The sequence below is a fragment of the Camelus ferus genome, chromosome 13 (assembly GCF_009834535.1).
Source record: "Camelus ferus isolate YT-003-E chromosome 13, BCGSAC_Cfer_1.0, whole genome shotgun sequence".
NCBI lineage: Eukaryota > Metazoa > Chordata > Mammalia > Artiodactyla > Camelidae > Camelus > Camelus ferus.
In genome coordinates, this window is record NC_045708.1 from 11,883,270 (window position 1) to 11,902,033 (window position 18,764).

The following is an 18,764-nucleotide window of genomic DNA, read 5'->3' on the forward strand; positions in this document are numbered from 1 at the left end:
ACCTTACCACAGAGCTCCGGTGGCCTGGTCAGTTTTGAGCAGGAAGGAAGTGTGAGCTACTTCTGCATCTGTTTGAGTTTCATAGCTGCTGCTATGACAGATGACTCCAAACTCTGTGCTTAAAACAATACAGTTTTAGGATCTTATAGTCTGGAGGTCAGAGCATGAAATGGGTCTCATTGAGCTAAAATCAAGGTGCTGTCAGGGCTGTGTTCCTTTGGAGGCTCTAAGGTAGGATCCATTTCTTTGCCGTTTCCAGCTTCTAGAGGCTGCCCGCGTACCTTGGCTTGTGGCTCCTTCCTCCGTCTTCAGAGCTGACAGTGTCATTGCATCTTCACACCCTTCTCTGACTCTGACCTTTTGCCCCTCTCTTCCCCATTAAAAGGGCCCTTGTGTTTCCACTGAGCTCACCTGGATAATCCGGGCTACTCTCCCTAACTCAAGGTCAGATGGTTAGTAACCTCGATTCCATCTGCATCTTTAGTCCCCTTTGCCACGTAACCTCGCACGTTCCCGGGTTCCAGGGTTGGGATGCGGATATCTTTGTGCCGTGCCGACAACAGCAGCAGTAGGATGAGAAGCAAAGTGGTGGCTTGGTGAGGGTCACAGACTCTGCAGCCAGAGACTTGGGTTCCAGTTCTAACCCAGCCCCTCAAAAGCTGTGGGAACCTGGGTAAGTTTTCTGTGGCTCCGTTTCCTTAGATAGAAAACAGAGGCCAGTGGCAGTTCTGCATCATCACAGAGTGGTTGTGTGGTGAAATGAGGACGGAGGTGCCCGGCAGGGTGCCTGAATCGTGGGGAGTAGCCTCAGCAGTCACGGAGTGCCTATCCCCATGAACGGGACCAAACCCGGGATGATGGTGCCCACCTCCCGATGTTAATTAGGATTCCCTGAGAATGTAGATAAAAGTGCTAAGTAGAGAGAGCTCCTTGCAAAATGTTTACAAGCACAAAGCAATTCACAGGGTCCCCAGATGGAGCCTTGATGGACACACCCTCAAGTGCCCTGGATGTACAAACATGGTGAAGAACCCAAGGGGCAGTGGAGCCTCGGAAGGGAGAAAAGGCAGACGCCAGGTAATTAACAGGAGCAGACAGCAGTAAGCAGCGCCACAGACTAACAAGAGCTAATGTGTTAGGTTTCTGCACGCCGTTACCTTCAAATGATATTGCTAGTTCTTTGAGCATCCATGAAAAGGAATCTCTCTCATCTGAAAACTAAAGCTTAGAGAATTGATTAACCTAAGGTCAGATGGTTAATCATGGGGTAGTTAGGAGCTTGGGCTTGGAAACCCACAGGCATGGATTTGAATCCTGATTGCCCTGGAGCCTGGGTGTCTTGGAGCCAATTCCTTCCCTTCTCTAAACTTTAATTGCTCCCTCCGTAAACCAGAAATAGGATGATAGTACTATGCCCTGGTCATTGGGGTGTGCAGATTAAATGAGATAACATATGGAAAATGCCTGGCTCAGTGCCTGGCAGGTAGTGAGCGGTGCTCAGCGAGTGTTCTGTGTTGTGGTGGTCCTGGGAGGGTAGGGCTCCCACGTGGAAGTTGTCTGGTGTTAGAAGCCTTCAGGAGACTAGGTTTGATTTGGACCTTAAAGACTGGTGAGGTGTGGTGGGAGGGAATTTCAGGCAGAGAAGTGATGCAGAAAGGACACGTTTCTCAGGCAACACATACTGCAGCCTGGCTCTGGCCTCAGGTGCCTGGAGAGGAGAGAGATGAGACTAGCTGGGAAAGCCAGACCCGGGTGCCTTGCAAGTCAAGATGAGTTCAGGTTGTATCTGTGTGTTGGCTGTGGGAGCGGTTAAATGGTTTTGAGCAGGAAAGCAACCAGAAGCCCATGGAAGAAACTAATGTTTGAGGGACATGGGAGAGGAGTCCATGCGGAACCATCCTTCTGCCAGCAAACCAGTGTATTCTAAGACAGTGATTCATTCAACACAAATTGATTTAACAAAAATATGCCAGTTCTGTGATGGGAACATGGAAGCGAAAGACAAAAACTTGTCCACCTTGGAATCTAGATTCTGGTGGTGCTGAGGGGGAGATAAGTCGGAGAGCACACAACAGGAAGACGGAGGATACAGCTCAGTGGTAGAGCACATGCTTAGCATGCATGAGGTCCTGGGTTCAATCCCCAGTACCTCCATTAAAATAAATAAGTGAAAACCTAATTAACTCCGCCTCAAAAAAAAATTTTAAAAAGAACGCAATGGGATTATATGCTGAGGTAAGTGCTATGAAGATAATAAAAGTAGTTGATGATATTGGCTGGGAGCAGAGTTGGGGTCCAGTGAAGCCTTCTCTGATGGGGTGACCCTTGAGCTGAGATCCAGATGGTGAGATGCTGCTGGTTTCCAGAAGACCTGGGACAGGTGCTCCAGACAGAAGAGAAAACACATGCAAAACCCTAGGGGAGGAAGGAACAGGCTGTGGTCCAGGGACAGGAAGAACAGAAAAAGGGCATTGGGGCTGGAAGTCCATGATCTAGGGGCGGGTCAGGGGCTGGGAGGTGGAGAAGTAGGCAGAGTCTAGATTTAATTGTGGTTCTAATTTATTCAGCTTTTCCCTCCACTAAATTATTCCCATCAGCACAAAACCTTAGCATACTATTTCTCATCTTAAAAAAGAAAAAAACCCAAACCTCCTGGGGTCCCTTATCTCTCTACATCTATTGTTGAATTTCTTTGCTTCTTTTCATAGCAGAACTCATCAAAATCGCCAGTACTCGATGCCTCCAACTTCTCTCCTCCCATCCTTTCTTTTTCTAAAGCTTTTTAATTTTAAGAACTGTTCATCCTTAGAGAAGGTATAAGAATAATTCAGCGCACCTCAAAATGCACCCTTCACCTATATTCAGTAGTTATTATCTTTTGACCACATTTGCTTTGAGACTTTTTCTATACATACATGCTGGTTTTTTTCCCCCGATCTACTTGAAACTAAATTGCATGACATTCTGCCTGCAAATACCTTTTTATGGATCTCCTTAAAATCAAGGATATTCTTTTTCAAAACCACGATACAGTGATCAAGTGCAGGAAATTTAACATTGAAAATATAACCCATATTCAAATTTCACCAATAGTTCCCCGAACGTCCTTTTTAAAAATTCACTTTAAAAATGTGCATGCAGTCACCCTTTTTTTGTGTAGTTCTAAATTTTGACAGATGCATACAGGCATGTGACCACTACTGCAAGCAAGATATAATACAGTTCTATCACCCCCCAAAATTCCTCCATGGCCCCTATGTAGTCAGCCCTTCCCACCGCACCCAGTCCTTGGCAACAACTGATCTGTTCCCTGTCCTTAGAGTTTTGTCTTCTCCAAAATGTCATATTAACAGAAACACGCAGTAAATAGGTTTGGCTTGCTTCGCTTAGATACCAGTTTTGGAAGTCATCCACATTGTTGCTTGTTTCGGTAGTTGGTTCCGTTTTATTGCTCAGGGGTGTACCACGGGATGATTGTACCGTGGTTTATCCATTGCCCAGTTAAAGAACACATAGGTTGTTTCCAGTTTTTAGTGATTTACATTGGTATAAAGTGATTTTTACATTGATGTAAAGGCTTTTGTGCAAACCTAAGTTTTTATTCCTCAGAAGCATAGAATTTCTCGGTTGAATGGTATTAAGTGTATGTTTAACTGTATAAGGAACTTCCAAGCTATTTCCCTGATTGTACCTTTGTATGCTCCTACCAGCGGTGTGTGAGTTCCATCTTCCATATCCTTGTCAGCAGTTGGTATTGTACTTAAAAAAATTAGCCTTTCTAATATGTATGTAGTAGCAACTCATTGTGGTTTTAAACAGCATTTCCAGAATGATATTTAGCAACTTTTCATATACTTACCATCTATACAGCTTCTTTGATAAAGTGTTCAAATCTTTTGCCCAGTTTTAAAAAGTTTCTTTCCCTTCCTTTCCTTCCTTCCTTTCTCTCTCTCTCCCCTCCCTCCCTTCCTTCATTTTCGTTTTTTTCATTCAAGTCTAACTTGCATATAATATTATATTAGTTTCAGGTGTACAACATCATGATTTGAGACTTGTAAACACTGGCACTAGCAAGGTAGAGGGAGAGTGCAGATATGATGCTCACCAGTGCATCCCTGGAGGGAGTCCCAACAGCCTCCTGCCCCCGTGGCAGATGCTTTAAAGTTAACCCGTGAACTTCCTTCACATGTGGTCCAGGCGCTTTTCAAACTGCTGCTTTTGCACTGAATCCCTGGGCCAGTGAGTCTGTATGTGATCCCTTCAAGGGTGGACTCTCCATTCCCTGCAGCCCCATGGGCCTCCTGGATATAAGTTCTGTGGGTCTTAAAGGGAGATGTTTAAGGGGCTTCTGTCCCCAAGGGCTGGGGTGCCTTAAACATCTCACTTTGAAGACCCACATGTAACGTTACAATTGGCCTTTTGTATCCACGGTTCTGCATCCGTGGAGTCAGCCAGCCGCGGGGAGTGTCGCAGTGCAGTATATATACTGAAACAAACCTGCATATGAGTGGACCTGCGCAGTTCAAACCTGTGCTGCTCAAGGGTAAACTGCATTTTACTATTCTGTGGCATATCTTTTAAATTTCCCTAATAGTGTCACAAAGCAGACCTTATTAATTTTGATGATGTCTAGTATGCCATTTTCCCCTTTTATGGCTCCTACTTTTGATGTTGTATCTCAGAACACTTCAGTGTTCTCAGGTAAGGTCACAGAGATGTTCTCTTATGTTTTCTCCTATAAATCTTACCGTTTTGGGTTTTATAAATATAGTTTACATGATCCATTTCGAGTTCAGTTTTGCGTTAGAGGTAAAGAATAGGTTGAGGTGTTTATTGTTTTCCCCTCAGAGAGGTTCAGTTTTTTCCAGCACCATTTATTGAGAAGACTATCTTTCATCACTGAAATCCTTGCAGAAATCAGTTGGCTGTGTTCGTCTGCGTCTGTTCCTGGACTCTGTTCTTTCCTGCTGATCTGTGTGGCTATCCTTTCACCAGTGCCATGCGTCTTGATTACTGTAGGTTCATAGTGGGTCCTGAAATCACATTATGTGAGTCTTCCGACTTTGTTCTTCTTTTTCAGAATTATTTTGACTATTTTAGGTCCTTTACCTTCCTATAAATTTTAGAATCATTTTGTTGATATCTTAAAAAAAAAAAACTCCTGCTGAGATTTTGATTAGGATTAAATTTATAAATAAATTTAGGGAGAATTAACATCTTAATGATACTGAATATTCTAATCCATGAACACAGCGTATCTATTTATTTATTTAGGTTTTCTTTGATTTCTTTCATCAGTGTTCATAGTTGTTAGCATATTTTATGACATATTTTGTTAGATTTATACCAGAGTATTTTATAGTTTTTGATGCTATTACTAATGGCACTGTTTTTAAATTTTTGATTTCCAGCTGTTTATTGTTAGTTTATAAAATATAATTGCTTTTTAAAACATTGAGCTTGTATCATGTGAGTTGTGCAAGCTCACATATTACTTCTAGAATCTTTTTTGTAAGTTCTTTGGAATTTCCTGCATAGACAATGGTGCCTTCTGCAAATAGGGACAGTTTTATTTCTTCCTTTCCAATTTCTGTGCCCTTTATTTCTTTTTCTTGCCTTATTGTACTGGCTAGAACTTCCAGTTAATTAAGTGGTGAGAACTGACCTCTTCACCTTGTTCCTGATCTTAGGGGATCCCCTAAAGGGGGAAGGCTTTCAGTCCTTCACCATGAAGTGTGATATTATCTGTAGGTCTTTTGTAGATGCCCTTTATTAGGTTAAGAAAATTTCCTTTTATTCCTAATTATTGATCCATGTTGAATTTTACCCAATGCTTTTTTTTTTTTTTTTTTTTTTGCAGCCACTGAGATGATAATGTGGTTTTTCTTATTTAGTCTGTTGGTAGATTGGATTACATTGATTTCAAAATGTTAAGCCAGCCTTACATTTCTGGGATAAGTCCCGTTTAGTTGATATATATATTATTCTTTTTATATACTGCTGGGTTTGCTAATATTTTATTGAGAATTTTTAGTATTTATGTTCATGAGAGAATTTGGTTTGTATTTTTCCTTTTTGGTAATATCTTTGATTTTGGCATCAAGGAAATGCTGCCCTCATAGGATGTGTTCCCTCCTCTTCTGCTTTCTGGAAGTGATTGTGTACAATTAGAATCATTTTTTCCCTTAAATTTTTAGTAGAGTTGACCAGTGAAGCCTTTTGGCTTGGAGTTTTCTGTATTGGAAGGTTTTAAACTAAAAATTCAATCCCTTTAATGGTTATAGAGCTATTCAGGTTATATATTTCTTCTTGAGAGAACTTGGGAAGATTATGTCTTTGAAGGAATTTGTTCTTTTCTCCTACATTGTCAAATTGATAGTCACAAAGTTGTTCATGATAATTTTCTGTTGCTCTTTTCATGTCTGCAGTGTCAAAGTAATGTCACCTAATTCCTGATATCAATCCTTTGTGTCTTCTCTCTTTTTTGCTTAGTCTGACTAGAGACATATCAATTTATTAATCTTTTCAAAGATCAGTTTTTGGTTTTATTGACTTTTCCCTATTGGTTTCCTATTTTCAGTTTCAATGATTTTGTTCTTTATTATTTCCATCCACTGCTTACTTTGAGTTTAATTCATTTATCTTTTTCTAGTTTCTAAAGGTAGAAGCTTAGATTATCGCCTTGACATATTTTTTTTCTTTTTCAAATACAAACATTTCATGCTGTAAATTCCCTCTGAGTTCTGTTTTAGTGACATCTCACACATTTTGATAAGTTTTACTTTAGTTTTCATTCAGTTCGTAGTATTTCCCCATTCTTCCTTTGACCCATGCACTGTTCAGGCTTGTGCAATTTCCAAATATTTGGGGATTTTCCAGATATCATTCTGCTTGTGATTTTTAGTTTAATTGCTTTATGATCAGAAAACATGCTTTATATGATTTCAGTTCTAATTTGTCAGGGTTTCTTTTGTAGCTTATAATGTGTCCTGTCTTTGTGAGTTTCATGTGTTTCTGAAAAGAATGCATGTTCTACTATTGTTTGATAGAGTGGTCTACGAATATCAGTTAGAAAATTGGCAAAAATAGGGAATTTCTGAACAACCAACTTGACCTGTCTACTTTTTCTGTCAATTACTGAAAAGTGAACTGAAGTCCATAAATTGAAAGGTGGGTTTTTCTGTTTCTCTTTGCATACCTTCCAGTCTGGGCTGAGAGTTTTGAATATCTGTTGCGTACATGTTTAGGAGTGTTATGTCCTTTTGGTGGATTGACTCTTATCAGATGCAATGTCTATATTCCTGATAATATTCTTCGTTCTGAAGTCTACTTCATCTGATATTAAGATAGCTACTCTAGCTTACAGTTGTTCACCTGGTGTATCTTTTTCCATCCTTTTACTTTTAACTGATCTTTATCACTTTATTTAAATTGAGTTCTTGTAGACAGCCTATAATGAAGTCTTTGTATTGCTGTTATTCCAGTCTGACAACCTCTGTCTGTCAATTGTTGTGTCTTGGGACATTTTATTTTAATGTGACTATTGATATGGTTGGATATAGGTCTACAGTTTTTGGTTCCTCCAACCCCCCCTGTCCTTTTGTGTCTCCATTCCATCTTTCCTGCCATGTTTTAGATTATGGGAGTATTTTCTAGTATTCCATTTTAATTTGTCCTATTAGAGTTTTGGCTTTATCTGTTTGTACCTTTTATTGGTTGCTCTTGGGATTATCATATACCTGCTTAACCTATCAGTGCAATTAGTCAATATTTACACCTCAGGTAACACGTAGAACCTGTAACCATGTCGGTCCCTTTACCCTGCCTCCTTTTTGAAAGTAGTTGCATGTATCACACCTGCCTCTGTTGGAAAACCCATCAGACATTGTTACCCATTTTTTTTTTTCTTTCAATGACCACACATATTTTACGTGGAGAAAATACCCTTCTGTAATTTACCCCAATATTTACCGTATCTGTTGCTCTTCCTCTGTTCCCCAGGTTACAGATTCTGTTATCATTTTTCTTCAACCTGAAGAACTTTCATCAGAATTTCTTTTCAAGGAGTTCTACTGGTGATTAATTTTCTTAGTTTTCCTTCCTCTAAGAATGTCTTATTTTGTCTTCATTCCTGAAGGATTTTTTTCTTGGGTATAGAATTCTGGGTTGACAGTCTTTTCTTTCAGGGCTTTAAAGATGTTCTGTTGCCTTTCTGATGAGAAATCTACAGTCGTTCTAATTGTTGTTCTGCCATAGACCATGTTTTTATTTTTCTCCAGAGGCTTTCAAGACTTAAAAAAATTCTTTGGTGTTCAGCAATTGACTATGATGTGTCTGTGCATTAAAAAATATTATTCTCTTTGTGATGTACTGAGCTTCCTGAATATGTTGATTTATGTCTTCCACCAAATTTTGGGAAACTTTAGCCTTTATTTCTTATTTCTTTAAGTATTTTCATTGTGTCAATCTTTTTTCTTTCCTTCTTGGATTGCAATGACATGAATGTCAGACCTTTTTTATATAGTCCCATAGGACCCTGGGGCTCCTTCTATTAAAATTTTTTTTTAGATTGGATAATTTCTGTTGATATCTTAACTTCTCTTACTCAGTCCTCTGCTATCTCCATTCTACTATTGAATGTAATTTAAAAAATTCAGATGTATAATATATATATCTTCTCAAATTTCTATTTGGTTATTTTTATAGTTTCTATTTCTGTCTGAAAACACTCATTTTCCCGTTCATTTCCAGCATGTCTGCCTTTACATCATGGGCATAGTTATAATAGCCTCTTTAATATCTTTATAGTTCTAGCATCTGGATCATCTCAAAGTTGGCATTTAATCTTTTCCCTTAAGAATTAGTTACATCTTCCTGATATTTTGTATGTTGAGTAATTTTGGTTTCTGTCCTGGATATTTTGAATGTTATGTTGTGAAGCTCTGTGTTCTGTTAAAATCCTCTGGAGAATGTTTGTTTTTGTTTGTCATGTTTTAGCATTCGGCCAGCCCAGTTGGGTTCAGACTGTAAATCTGTCTGCCTCCGTGGGTGGTGGTCGCAACGTCAGTTCAGCTCATGAGGCCTTTGCTGTGTTGCTTTGGGCCTGTCCCACATGCACAGGGGCGCCCGGGACTTGAGCGAGTTCTTACAGAGAACTAGGAGAATCCTTTCAATGCTCTCTTCTCTCCATCCTCTCTGACTTGCAAAGTCCCCTTTTCCTGAACTTACGGTCAGAAAGGCAGGTTTTTCTCTTAGTCTAAGTTGCCAGTCACCCACTCCTGAAGCTCTATTGGGAACCTGCCTCAGGCCAACACTGCAAGAGAAAAGAGACCCTCATCCCTATGTGGGTTGCTTCTCTGTTTCTTTGTTTATTTCATTTTATTTTAATTGAAGTATAGTCAGTTTACAATGTAGTGTCAACTTCTGGTGTACAGAATAATAGTTTTGTCATACATGTATCTGTTTTCATATTCTTTTTCATTATAGGTTACTGCAAGATATTGAATATAGTTCCCTGTGCTCTACAGAAGAAATTTGTTGGTTATCTCTTTTATATGCAGTAGTTAGTATCTGCAGACCTCAAACTCGCAGTTATCCCTTCCCACCCCCTTCCCCCACCTGGGTAATCATAAGTTTGTTTTCTGTGTCTGTTTCTGTTTTGTAAATAAGTTCGGTTTGTCTTTTTTTTTTTTTTCAGATTCCACACACAAGTGATCCAGCTCTCTAAGTTCTGAGCCTTCTCCTCAGTCTGCCTGTTTTGTTCTCTTCTTGCTTTTTAGAGCCCTGGGGTAGTTGCTTTTTGTATTTGTCTGAACTTGTTAACTCTTTTCTGTGGTAAGAGAGGGCTGTAGTGAGCTTACTTCATCCTGACTGGTACCAGAAGTCTGTAATAATGCTCTTTATGGGGATTTGTTTCTGATGGATCCAGAATCAGAAAGCACACGTTGTGTTGGTGGCTGTGTCCTTTAATTCTGAACTCTTAACGCTATTTTCCGTTTTGCACACTGCTGATGTTTCTGCAGAGCAGGGTGAGTTTTCTCTCTCCCACCCCTCAGAATTTTCTCCTCGCCATTTCAATGAAACTCTTGCAGAAGCTGCTGATGGCTTCTGCGTTGCTAAATCCCCTGGATGTTCCTTTGTCTTCATCTTAATTTCTCAGCACATTTAATTCTTCTCTTCCCGAAATACTTTCTCCGCTTGGCCTCCGAGACACGACTCCCTCTGGGTTCCCTCTGACCTCCATGGCCAGTGCTTCTTGTTCTCTTTACTGGTCCTTCTCAAGGCTCAGCTTCCAGACCTTAGAGTCCCCTCAGGCACCAGTCTTTTCTACCCTTCATGATCTCGTCTATGTCCATAACTTACAATTTCATCCATTCAGTGATTCCCAGTTATAGCTCCAGCTCAGGCATCCGTAAACTCCACCTTTAGACATCGATGTGTGTCTAACAGGCACCTCAAACTTTTAGTACGCCTAAAATAAGATTCTTGATTTCCTTCTGACCCCAACTAAAATTCCTGATTTCCTCCCTACCCCAAACCTGTTCCTTCCTTGGCCTTTTCCATCTTAGTAAATGGATATGTCATCCTTCTGTCTTTTCAGAGTGAAAATCTTGGCATCTTCCTTCATTCCCCATCTTGTCTCACACTCCGTGGTTCCAGCCCTTGTTAGATATATCCAGAATCTGCCCACCTCTCACTCTCTTCGCTGCTACTGCCATAGTGTGGGCCACCATCATTTGTCACATCCTTTCCGTCTCCTGGTTCTCCTCTTGCCTTCTACAGTCTGTGCTTCGTATCAGCCCACATGGCCCTTTTATGACTCAAGTCCGATCACGCCATTCCTGTGTTTAAACCCTTAGTGGTTTCTCATGTCTCTGAGCACAATACAGGGGTCTGAAAGTCCTGTTCAAGAGCTTCAACGCTCTTTCCCTTGCCCACCGTGTCCCCTCTATACTGGCCTCTGGGCTGTTCCTAGATCATAGCTAGCAGTTTCTTCCTCAGGGCCTTTGCACTTGCTGTTCTTTTGGCTTGGAATGCTTTTCCAGGCAATCATGTCTTATTCTCTCACTGAATTCAGTTCTCTGCTTAAATGTCACCCTATAAAGAGGCTTTTAAAGTGCCCTATTTAGAATAACACCAAGCCTCTGTGCCCCTAATACTCCCTGTTGCTTTTACTAGCTTTTATTTTTCTTCATTGCACAACTCCCCCGCCCCACCCCCAGCATGATACATTTGATCGAGTAGTTACTGACAGTCTTTCTCAGTAGAATGTAAGCTCTAGGAGGGCAGGAAGCATGTCAGTCGAGAATGGTTTTGGGTACATAGTGGGTGCTCAGTAGGGACTGTACAATAGGTGACTCAGAAAATGCCTTTGAATGTGTAGATTTTATCTTTATCCTTGGGGCTGGCTCCTTGGAGTCATCCAAACTTCCTTCCTACAGTCATGGTCCAGGGGAGGGATGGCCCCTTGCTCCCCACCCTCATGTTCCCAGACCAGGTCAGTTGGGCCACCAGCCGGGAGCCCCCTCAGTGAGCGTCCCAATTGGCAGTCACAGTGGAAATCACCCTGCTCTTGAGGCGTGAGGATGTCAGCGGCAGAGCCCACTTCCCAGAATGTCATCCAGGTGCCCGGTTCTCCTGATTCAGTGTCGGGAGTCCATCACTCAGCCAGCCAGCCAGCGGGCGAGGGGAGGGGACCAGTACCTCGGCCCCCTCTTTCTCCTCCTTTTTGCTCTCCCCCATCTGTTGTCAGAGCTAATTCAAGGCAGTGAGGCCTAATCACTGCCCCAAGATTGGTGACAGTGGGCAGCTGCTGGCTGGGGCCATGCAGTGGCTGTCATGCTCCATGGTGACAGGCAGATGTAACTGCTGCTCAGAAACTGAAGCAGAGCAGATAGCTGGCAGAGTGACAGCCCCGGAATGAGGCCTCCAGGCTTAACTGCCTCCTGGGGTGTGTCTCTTACACAAAATACCTACATGCATCCTGGGCACCGAGTCTGCTGTCTGTGTGATGATTGCATTCTGCAGGGGGATTTCATCTACCTTTTATTTGTCCCCACATCCACTGGGCTTTTTCCCTTAAATATTTTCTGCTTAGAGTAAAAGTCACTCTTCTTGCTATGTAGTTGTGAGAATTTTGACAAACGCGTACAGTGTGTACTCACCTCCACAATCAGCACAGAATGTCTCACCCCGCCCCCACCCAGTTCTGCCATTACCCCTCATGGTCAGCCCCTCCTCTCCACCTCTGGCTGCTGGCAGCCCCTGGTTTGTGTTCTGTCCTTACAGTTTTGCCTTTTCTGGGCTGTCGTACAAATGGAACCCTCCAGTATGTTGTGTTTTGTGTCTGGCTTCTTTCACTCAGCTTCAGGCATTTGAAAATTATTCATGTTACTGTGTGTATCAGTTATTTGTTCTTTTTTATTGCCGAATATTATTCCATTGAATGGAGATGTGTTTATCCCTCCCCCAGGTGAAGGAGATTTAGGTTGTTGCTAGATTTTTGGTGATTACAAATAAGGCTACTAAAAATATGTGCATGTGGCTTTTATATAAACATAAGCTTTCATTTCCCTTGGGTAAAGACCTAGGGGTAGAAGTACTGGGTTGGATGGGAGGTGCGTACTTAACTTCCTGGGAAGCTGCCAAATTGTTTTCTGAAGTGGTTGTACCCTTTTCCATTCCCAGCGGCAGAGTGTGAGGGTTTCAGTTCCTCCACCTCCTTGCCAACACTTGGTACAGTCAGCCTCTAACTTTAGCCATTCTCATAGGTATACAGTGCTGCCTCATCACAGTGTTAATGTTCATTTTCCTAATGACTAATTATGTTGAGCTTCTTTTCATGTATTTGCCATTCTTATATCTTCCTCTGTGAAGTGTTTTAGTCTTTTGTCCATTTAAGACATTGGTTTTTTTTTTAATTGGGTTTTGTGAGTTCTTGATATTTTTTTGGATACAAGTTTCTTATCAGCTACTTGATTTCTAAGTATTTTCCCCTGGTCTGTGGCTTATCTTTTTATTCTCTTAACAGTGTCTTTTGAAGAGCAAAAGTGCTTACTTTTTTTTAAACAGTTTTTTAAATTGAAGTACAGTTGACTTACGAAGCTTAACTTTGATGAAGCCCAGCTTATCCAGCTGTTCTTTTATAGACCAGGCTACTGATGTTATATTTAAGAAAGCATTTATCTGAGGTCACGATGATTTTCTGCTGTTTTCTTTTAAAAGTTTTATAGTTTGAGGTTTGATATTTAGGTCTGAGATCTAGATTTTCATTCTTTAAGTACAAGGTACGGATTAAAGTTCATTAAAAATTTTTTTGTGTATGGATATGCCATTGTCCCCTATCATTTATTGCAAAGACTCTTCTTCCTCCACGTCACTGCTTTTGCACCTTGTCAAAGATTAGTTGACATTTTTTTGTGCAAATCTGTTTCTGGACGTTCCACTGTGTCCCGTGGATCTATGTGATCATCCTTTCACTGATGCTGCGTTGCCTTGGCTACTGTTGTTTTATAGTTAAGTCTGGAAATCAGACAATGACCGCACGTACCTTTCCAGCATGGTGGTTTTCACTCCCGCCACTTTACAGATCAGAAAACTGACACCCGTCACGGTTAGACGTCCCACATGCAGCCTCCTGCACGTAGTATATTAGCTGCTCAGCATATACTCAAAGCTCACATCTTCTCATCAGCCTAGCCTGATGCTCGCAGTGTGGTCTTTGGAATCCAGTTTGGGTTTAACTCTCAGCCCTGCTTGTATTAGTTGTGTGGCCCTGGGAGAGTAACTGTCAGCCCCTGTGCCTCAGTTTCCCTACCTGTAAAATGGGCATAATGATGGCGCCCGCCTTAGAGATTGTGGTGAAAATGAAATGAGACCATTTATCAGGTCAAACCATATGAAATGGCTGATATTTGACCCTTTTTGATGGACACACAACAATTTTGCATAGTTCAATGGAAAGTTCAGATGTCCCTCGTAGTACTGGATGGAGGGTGTGTACTCCAGAAATGGTGTCCAAAGCTGTCATTGTCACTATTACTCCTGCTGCTCCTGCTGCTAAACTATTATTGTCGAGGGTGGGGGCCCCTAAGGCTGATGGTTTGTGCCCCATGTGTCCTCAGATCAGGCAGCCAAAGTCTGTCAAGTACTTCCTGGGTGACAAACTTCTTGTGAGCCTGCAAAGCATAATAGGGCCCAACCTCTGGGAGCAAAAGTGCCCACCTGATGTAATACACGGGTGTGTCAGGTGCAGAGGAGGAAGCCTGGTGGGAAGGTGGGGTTCGCAGGACCCGTTAGGGCCCATTAAGTGGGCCTTGTAGGGTGATCAGGAGTTTGGGATGCAAAGAACATTCCAGGGATGGCGTACAGCCTGTGCAAAGGCTTGGAAGGGGGAACAGACAGGCTCAGGGGAGCCTGAGGTTTGGCTTGGTGGTGGCCTAATGGGGTCACAGATCAACCGTATCCTTTCCCTCCGCAGGTGGCCCTACTTTGCCAAACATCCTTGGAGAGCCACGTCTAGCAGACCTCCCCAACCTCTGCCTCCGCCATGGCTGCAAGAACCATTATCATCGACCACGGGTCTGGCTTTATGAAGGCTGGCTTGTCGGGGTGGAATGAGCCCCAGATGGTCCTCCCGAGCATCGTGAACTACATTCCGTGCAGGGAGAACCCCGGCCCCAGCTATGCCCGGCGGCGCGTGGGTCTAGGCATCGACTTTTGCCGTCCTGACACCTTCAGCTACCCCATCCAGCGTGGCCGTGTCCTCAACTGGGAGGGCGTGGAGCACATCTGGTCGTTTGTCCTGGAGAAGCACAGGCTGGAGCATGACGACTGCCCTGTGATGGTCACGGAATCCCCCCTGAGGGAGCCTGGGGACCGAAAGAAGACCCTGGAGGTAAGATCTCCTCGGGGCTGCCCTGGCCAGGGAGCAGGGAACACCCTGGCTCTTTGTGTTCAGACATGATTGGGCACCAGGAACTCTGCTTTCTAAATAATTTGCCCCACAAATATTTACTGAGTACCTAGTGTGTGCCTGGCACTTGTGTTAGGTGAAAGGGGGCTCCCAGAGGCTCCTCTTGCAGAAAGGGACGCAGCAGGTAAAATTATCTGTGAACCGGGCACTATCACCGTTTCCATAAATGTTCACAGATCATATTGTGACCCTCAAATATCTTATGTTCTGGGTGGGGGGCCATGAATAAGTTAACCAATAAAAACTTCAGATAGTAATCAGTTCTAGAGACAAAATGAAATGGGGTGTGAACTGACTGGTGGGAAGAAGGGGAGCCCCTTTGAATAGGGTAATGGGAAGGGGCTTTTTTGAGGAGGTGATTTTAGCCAGTGAGGCTGGAGCCCAGTGAACTAGGGAGGGTGGCAAGAGAGACAGGAAGGTGAGGCTTGCAGGCGCTGGACCTCACAGGCCTGGTAGGCTCTGGGAAGTGGTTGCATTTTACTCTAAGCCAAGGGTTGGCAAACTAGCGCCGGTGGGCCCATCATCTGTTTTTATAAATAAAGTTTTATTGTCATATAGCCACACCCACTCATTTACATACCACCTAGGGCTGCTTTCACACTGCAACAGTGGAGCAAAGCCTAAAGTATTTACTGTTGTAGGTTTGCTAGATAAAATCCATGAGAGATTTGAATTTCAGATCAGCAGCAAATAGGGTTTTAGTATAAGTATGTCTCAAATATTCATGGGATATACTTATACGAAAACATGATTTGTTGTCTCTCTGAAATTCAAATTGAATTGGGTGTCTTATGTTTTTATGGGCTACACCTGGCAACCTTGACTCTCTAAAGAAAAGCTTTTACAGAAAGTGCTGGCCAACCTCTCCTCTAAATGAATAAGCAGCTTCCGGAGGGTTTTAGTGGGGCCATATTTGATTTTCCGTTTGATAAAGAGGACCCTGGCCTCTGTTTGGGGAATGGATGGTGAGGGGATGGTATTCTGAGCCTGGGAATGGAGGGAGCTCCCTCCCACTGAGGGGAGAAGATGGGCCTGCAAAGGTGAGTGGAGTGGCCAATGGCTGCAGAAGGATGGACTGTTGCAGACTCCGCATTTGTAGTGTCAGAATCGTGGGGGTGCAGCAGAGCTGGGAAACTGGGGCGGTGGTGGGGTGCTCTGTAAAGTCGGAGGGGGTGATGGGCAGGGGGAAAGCAGCCTGAGGGCTTTGCCAAACCCTAAAGATCAGAATTCCAGCTTTGTCGTGGTGTTTGAAAAGGTTTTATTTTATTTTATTATGATGATTGTTTTGCTCTGGAGGATATTATTATTATTTTTTAATCTTGTTTTTTAACTGAAGTGTAGTTGATTTACAAGGTTAGTCTCAAGTGTACAGAAAGCGATTCAGTTATACGTGCACATAGATACATATATATATATATATATATATTTCAGTTTCTTTTCCATTACGGCTCATTACAAGAAATTGAATATAGTTCCCTGTGTTATACAGTGGGTCCTTGTTGTTTATTTTATATCTAGTAATGTGTATCTGTTACTCCCAGACTCCTAACCTATCCCCCACTTCTGCCCTTTCCCCCCTGGTAACCACAGTTTGTTTTCTATGTCCATGAGTCTATTTCTGGTTTGTAAATAAAATTTGTATCTTTAGAAAAGTTTTTATTTTAAAAAATAGGCTTTACTTGCCAGGAGGTGAATATATTTCCCTCCATTCCTCCTTTCCTCCCCTCCATCCCTCCTTACTCCCCTCTATCCCTCCTCCCTCCCCTCCATCCTTCCATCCCTCCCTCCGTCCCTCCTCCCTCCCTCTCTCCCTCCCTCCTTTCCTCTCGTCAGTCCTTCCACACTCTTCTGGAGGCAGTGGTGAACATGCAGCACTTGTTTCTTTTCTCATCTCTTCTTTCTTCTAAAAAAATGATTCAGGCTGCAAATCTGCCCCTTGGCCGTGGCCCCTACTTGTGCCCCGACTGCTCGCAAGACCAGGCGTCTCAGTAACATTTCCTGCAGGCTGGGGACTCTTTGCACCCATCCACCAAAATGGTCTTCTGAAAGACTGTCATCAAGAAGCTCCCGAGGCAAATCCGGCTCCTTCTAATCCTCTAGAGCCCTTCCCTTATTCCCCCAGCCTGAGCTCCAAGGACCAGCCAGTCCCTTGAAGTTGCAGGTCTGTGCCGATTCCCTCTTTAAGAGGAGACACGTAGTGAGGTCTTGGGGAAAACAGAAATGGCTCAGGGCAATTTGGGGAAAATACTTTGAATGTCTTCTGTCTTCTCCCGTCTTGCAGATTATGTTTGAGTTACTGGATGTCCCATCCATTCTCCTGGCTGACCAGCTGGAGATGTCTCTGTATGCCTCTGGCCTCCTGACCGGCGTGGTGGTGGATTCAGGCTATGGCCTGACCCGCGTGCAGCCTTTCCACCTGGGCCGCCCTTTACAGCCCAGTGGTAAGACGCTGGAGTTCGCGGGCCAGGATCTCTCGGCCTACCTCTTCAAGAGCCTCTTTAAGGAAGATTGCAATCGACACGACATCTTTCAGCTGGAAACGGTCACCAGCACTCAGATGACCAAGTGCTACGTGCCGCAGAATCTGGGGGAGGCGCTGGACTTTTGTCAGAGCCTGCCGAGTGGCTCAGACGAGAATAACACCTATCAGCTCCCAGACGGGACCCCCGTGGAGCTGACGCCCATGCAGCGGCTGGCTCCTGAGATGTTCTTCAGCCCCCAGGTGTTCGACCTGCCGGGGCCTGGCATCTCTCAGGCCGTCGTGGATTCCATCGAGACTTGCGAGGCCGCCATGCGCCCTCTGCTCGTCTCCCACCTGATGGTCTGCGGGGGCAACACCCTCTATCCCGGCTTCACAAAGCGTCTCTACCGGTTGGTTGCAGACCATTTCTCCTCCACCAAGGCCACCATGTGGGTGGGTTCCAACAGGAACTTTAGTGTCTGGCTGGGAGCATCTGTAGTGGCTCATCTGTCGACTTACAAGTCTGAGTGGATGACCAAAGAGGAGTATGATGAGAGCTTCAAGCTCTGACCTGTTGGCTTGCTCTGGGGACCCGACTCCTGTCAGATGCGCACGGGTGGATTAATTTCAAGAAAGGAGTCTGGGCCGGGGTGGGATTAGCTGGCTTTCGAATTCTGTAGTCATGAGCGAATTTTTAGGTTTCTAGGGTTTTATCTTGTTTTGAGGGTGGGATCCAACCTATGAGAGGACAGGGTGTTGTCCCTGGAAACCCTCCAGGGGAGTGTTCTGTCACTGGGATGGGAGCAGCCAGCTGCCATCCCCAGGCTTAATTTTCCCAGCATCTCCCTTGGGTTGTCCCATTCTTTTTGGTTGAGTAGTTTTTAAGTGGGGTAAGAGAGAACTGTTTTTGAGCAGGATATAGGGAGGGTGGGTAGTGGAGTGTTGATGTTTCCAGACCTATGTACTCTTTCTGGCCAGGGAGGAGCTGGTACAGGAAGCCTTGGAGTGCCTTTTCTGCCCCTGGGCTCCTGGCCAGGGTCTTGTTTTATATATGCAAATAAACAACTTGTTCGGAAGTACTGGCTTCTGTGATGGATGGGGGTAGGGTGGGCAGTCCCTTGGGGTTACCCAGGGAGTGTGTGAGAACGAGGGTGGGACCAGGGCAGCCCTTGAGGACTTCGGGGACCTGTGAGCGGTGGTTACCACTGAGCTGAGTGGATAAGGGCTTGGAGCCTCCTGTTTATTGAATGCCGCATTCTCTCCATTCTTACATCCCACATGTCCCGATATTCTGCTAAAGTTTGTGTTCCTATTAGTGTAATATTTATT

The 18,764-nt window shown here is 43.7% G+C and overlaps 1 protein-coding gene across 2 annotated transcripts in view; it reads left to right on the forward strand.

Moving 5' to 3' along the window:
* ACTL8 (actin like 8) overlaps positions 1–18,511 on the forward strand; it is a 108,820-nt gene extending 90,309 nt beyond the window's left edge. For both annotated transcript variants that reach the window (XM_032495299.1, XM_006188323.3), the window contains 2 exons: positions 14,480–14,896; positions 17,256–18,511. In XM_032495299.1, the coding sequence (XP_032351190.1) occupies positions 14,549–14,896; positions 17,256–18,005 (1,098 nt within the window). In that variant the 5' untranslated portion in view covers positions 14,480–14,548 and the 3' untranslated portion in view covers positions 18,006–18,511. The remainder of the gene's footprint in view (positions 1–14,479; positions 14,897–17,255) is intronic.
* The last annotated feature ends 253 nt before the right edge of the window (positions 18,512–18,764 follow it).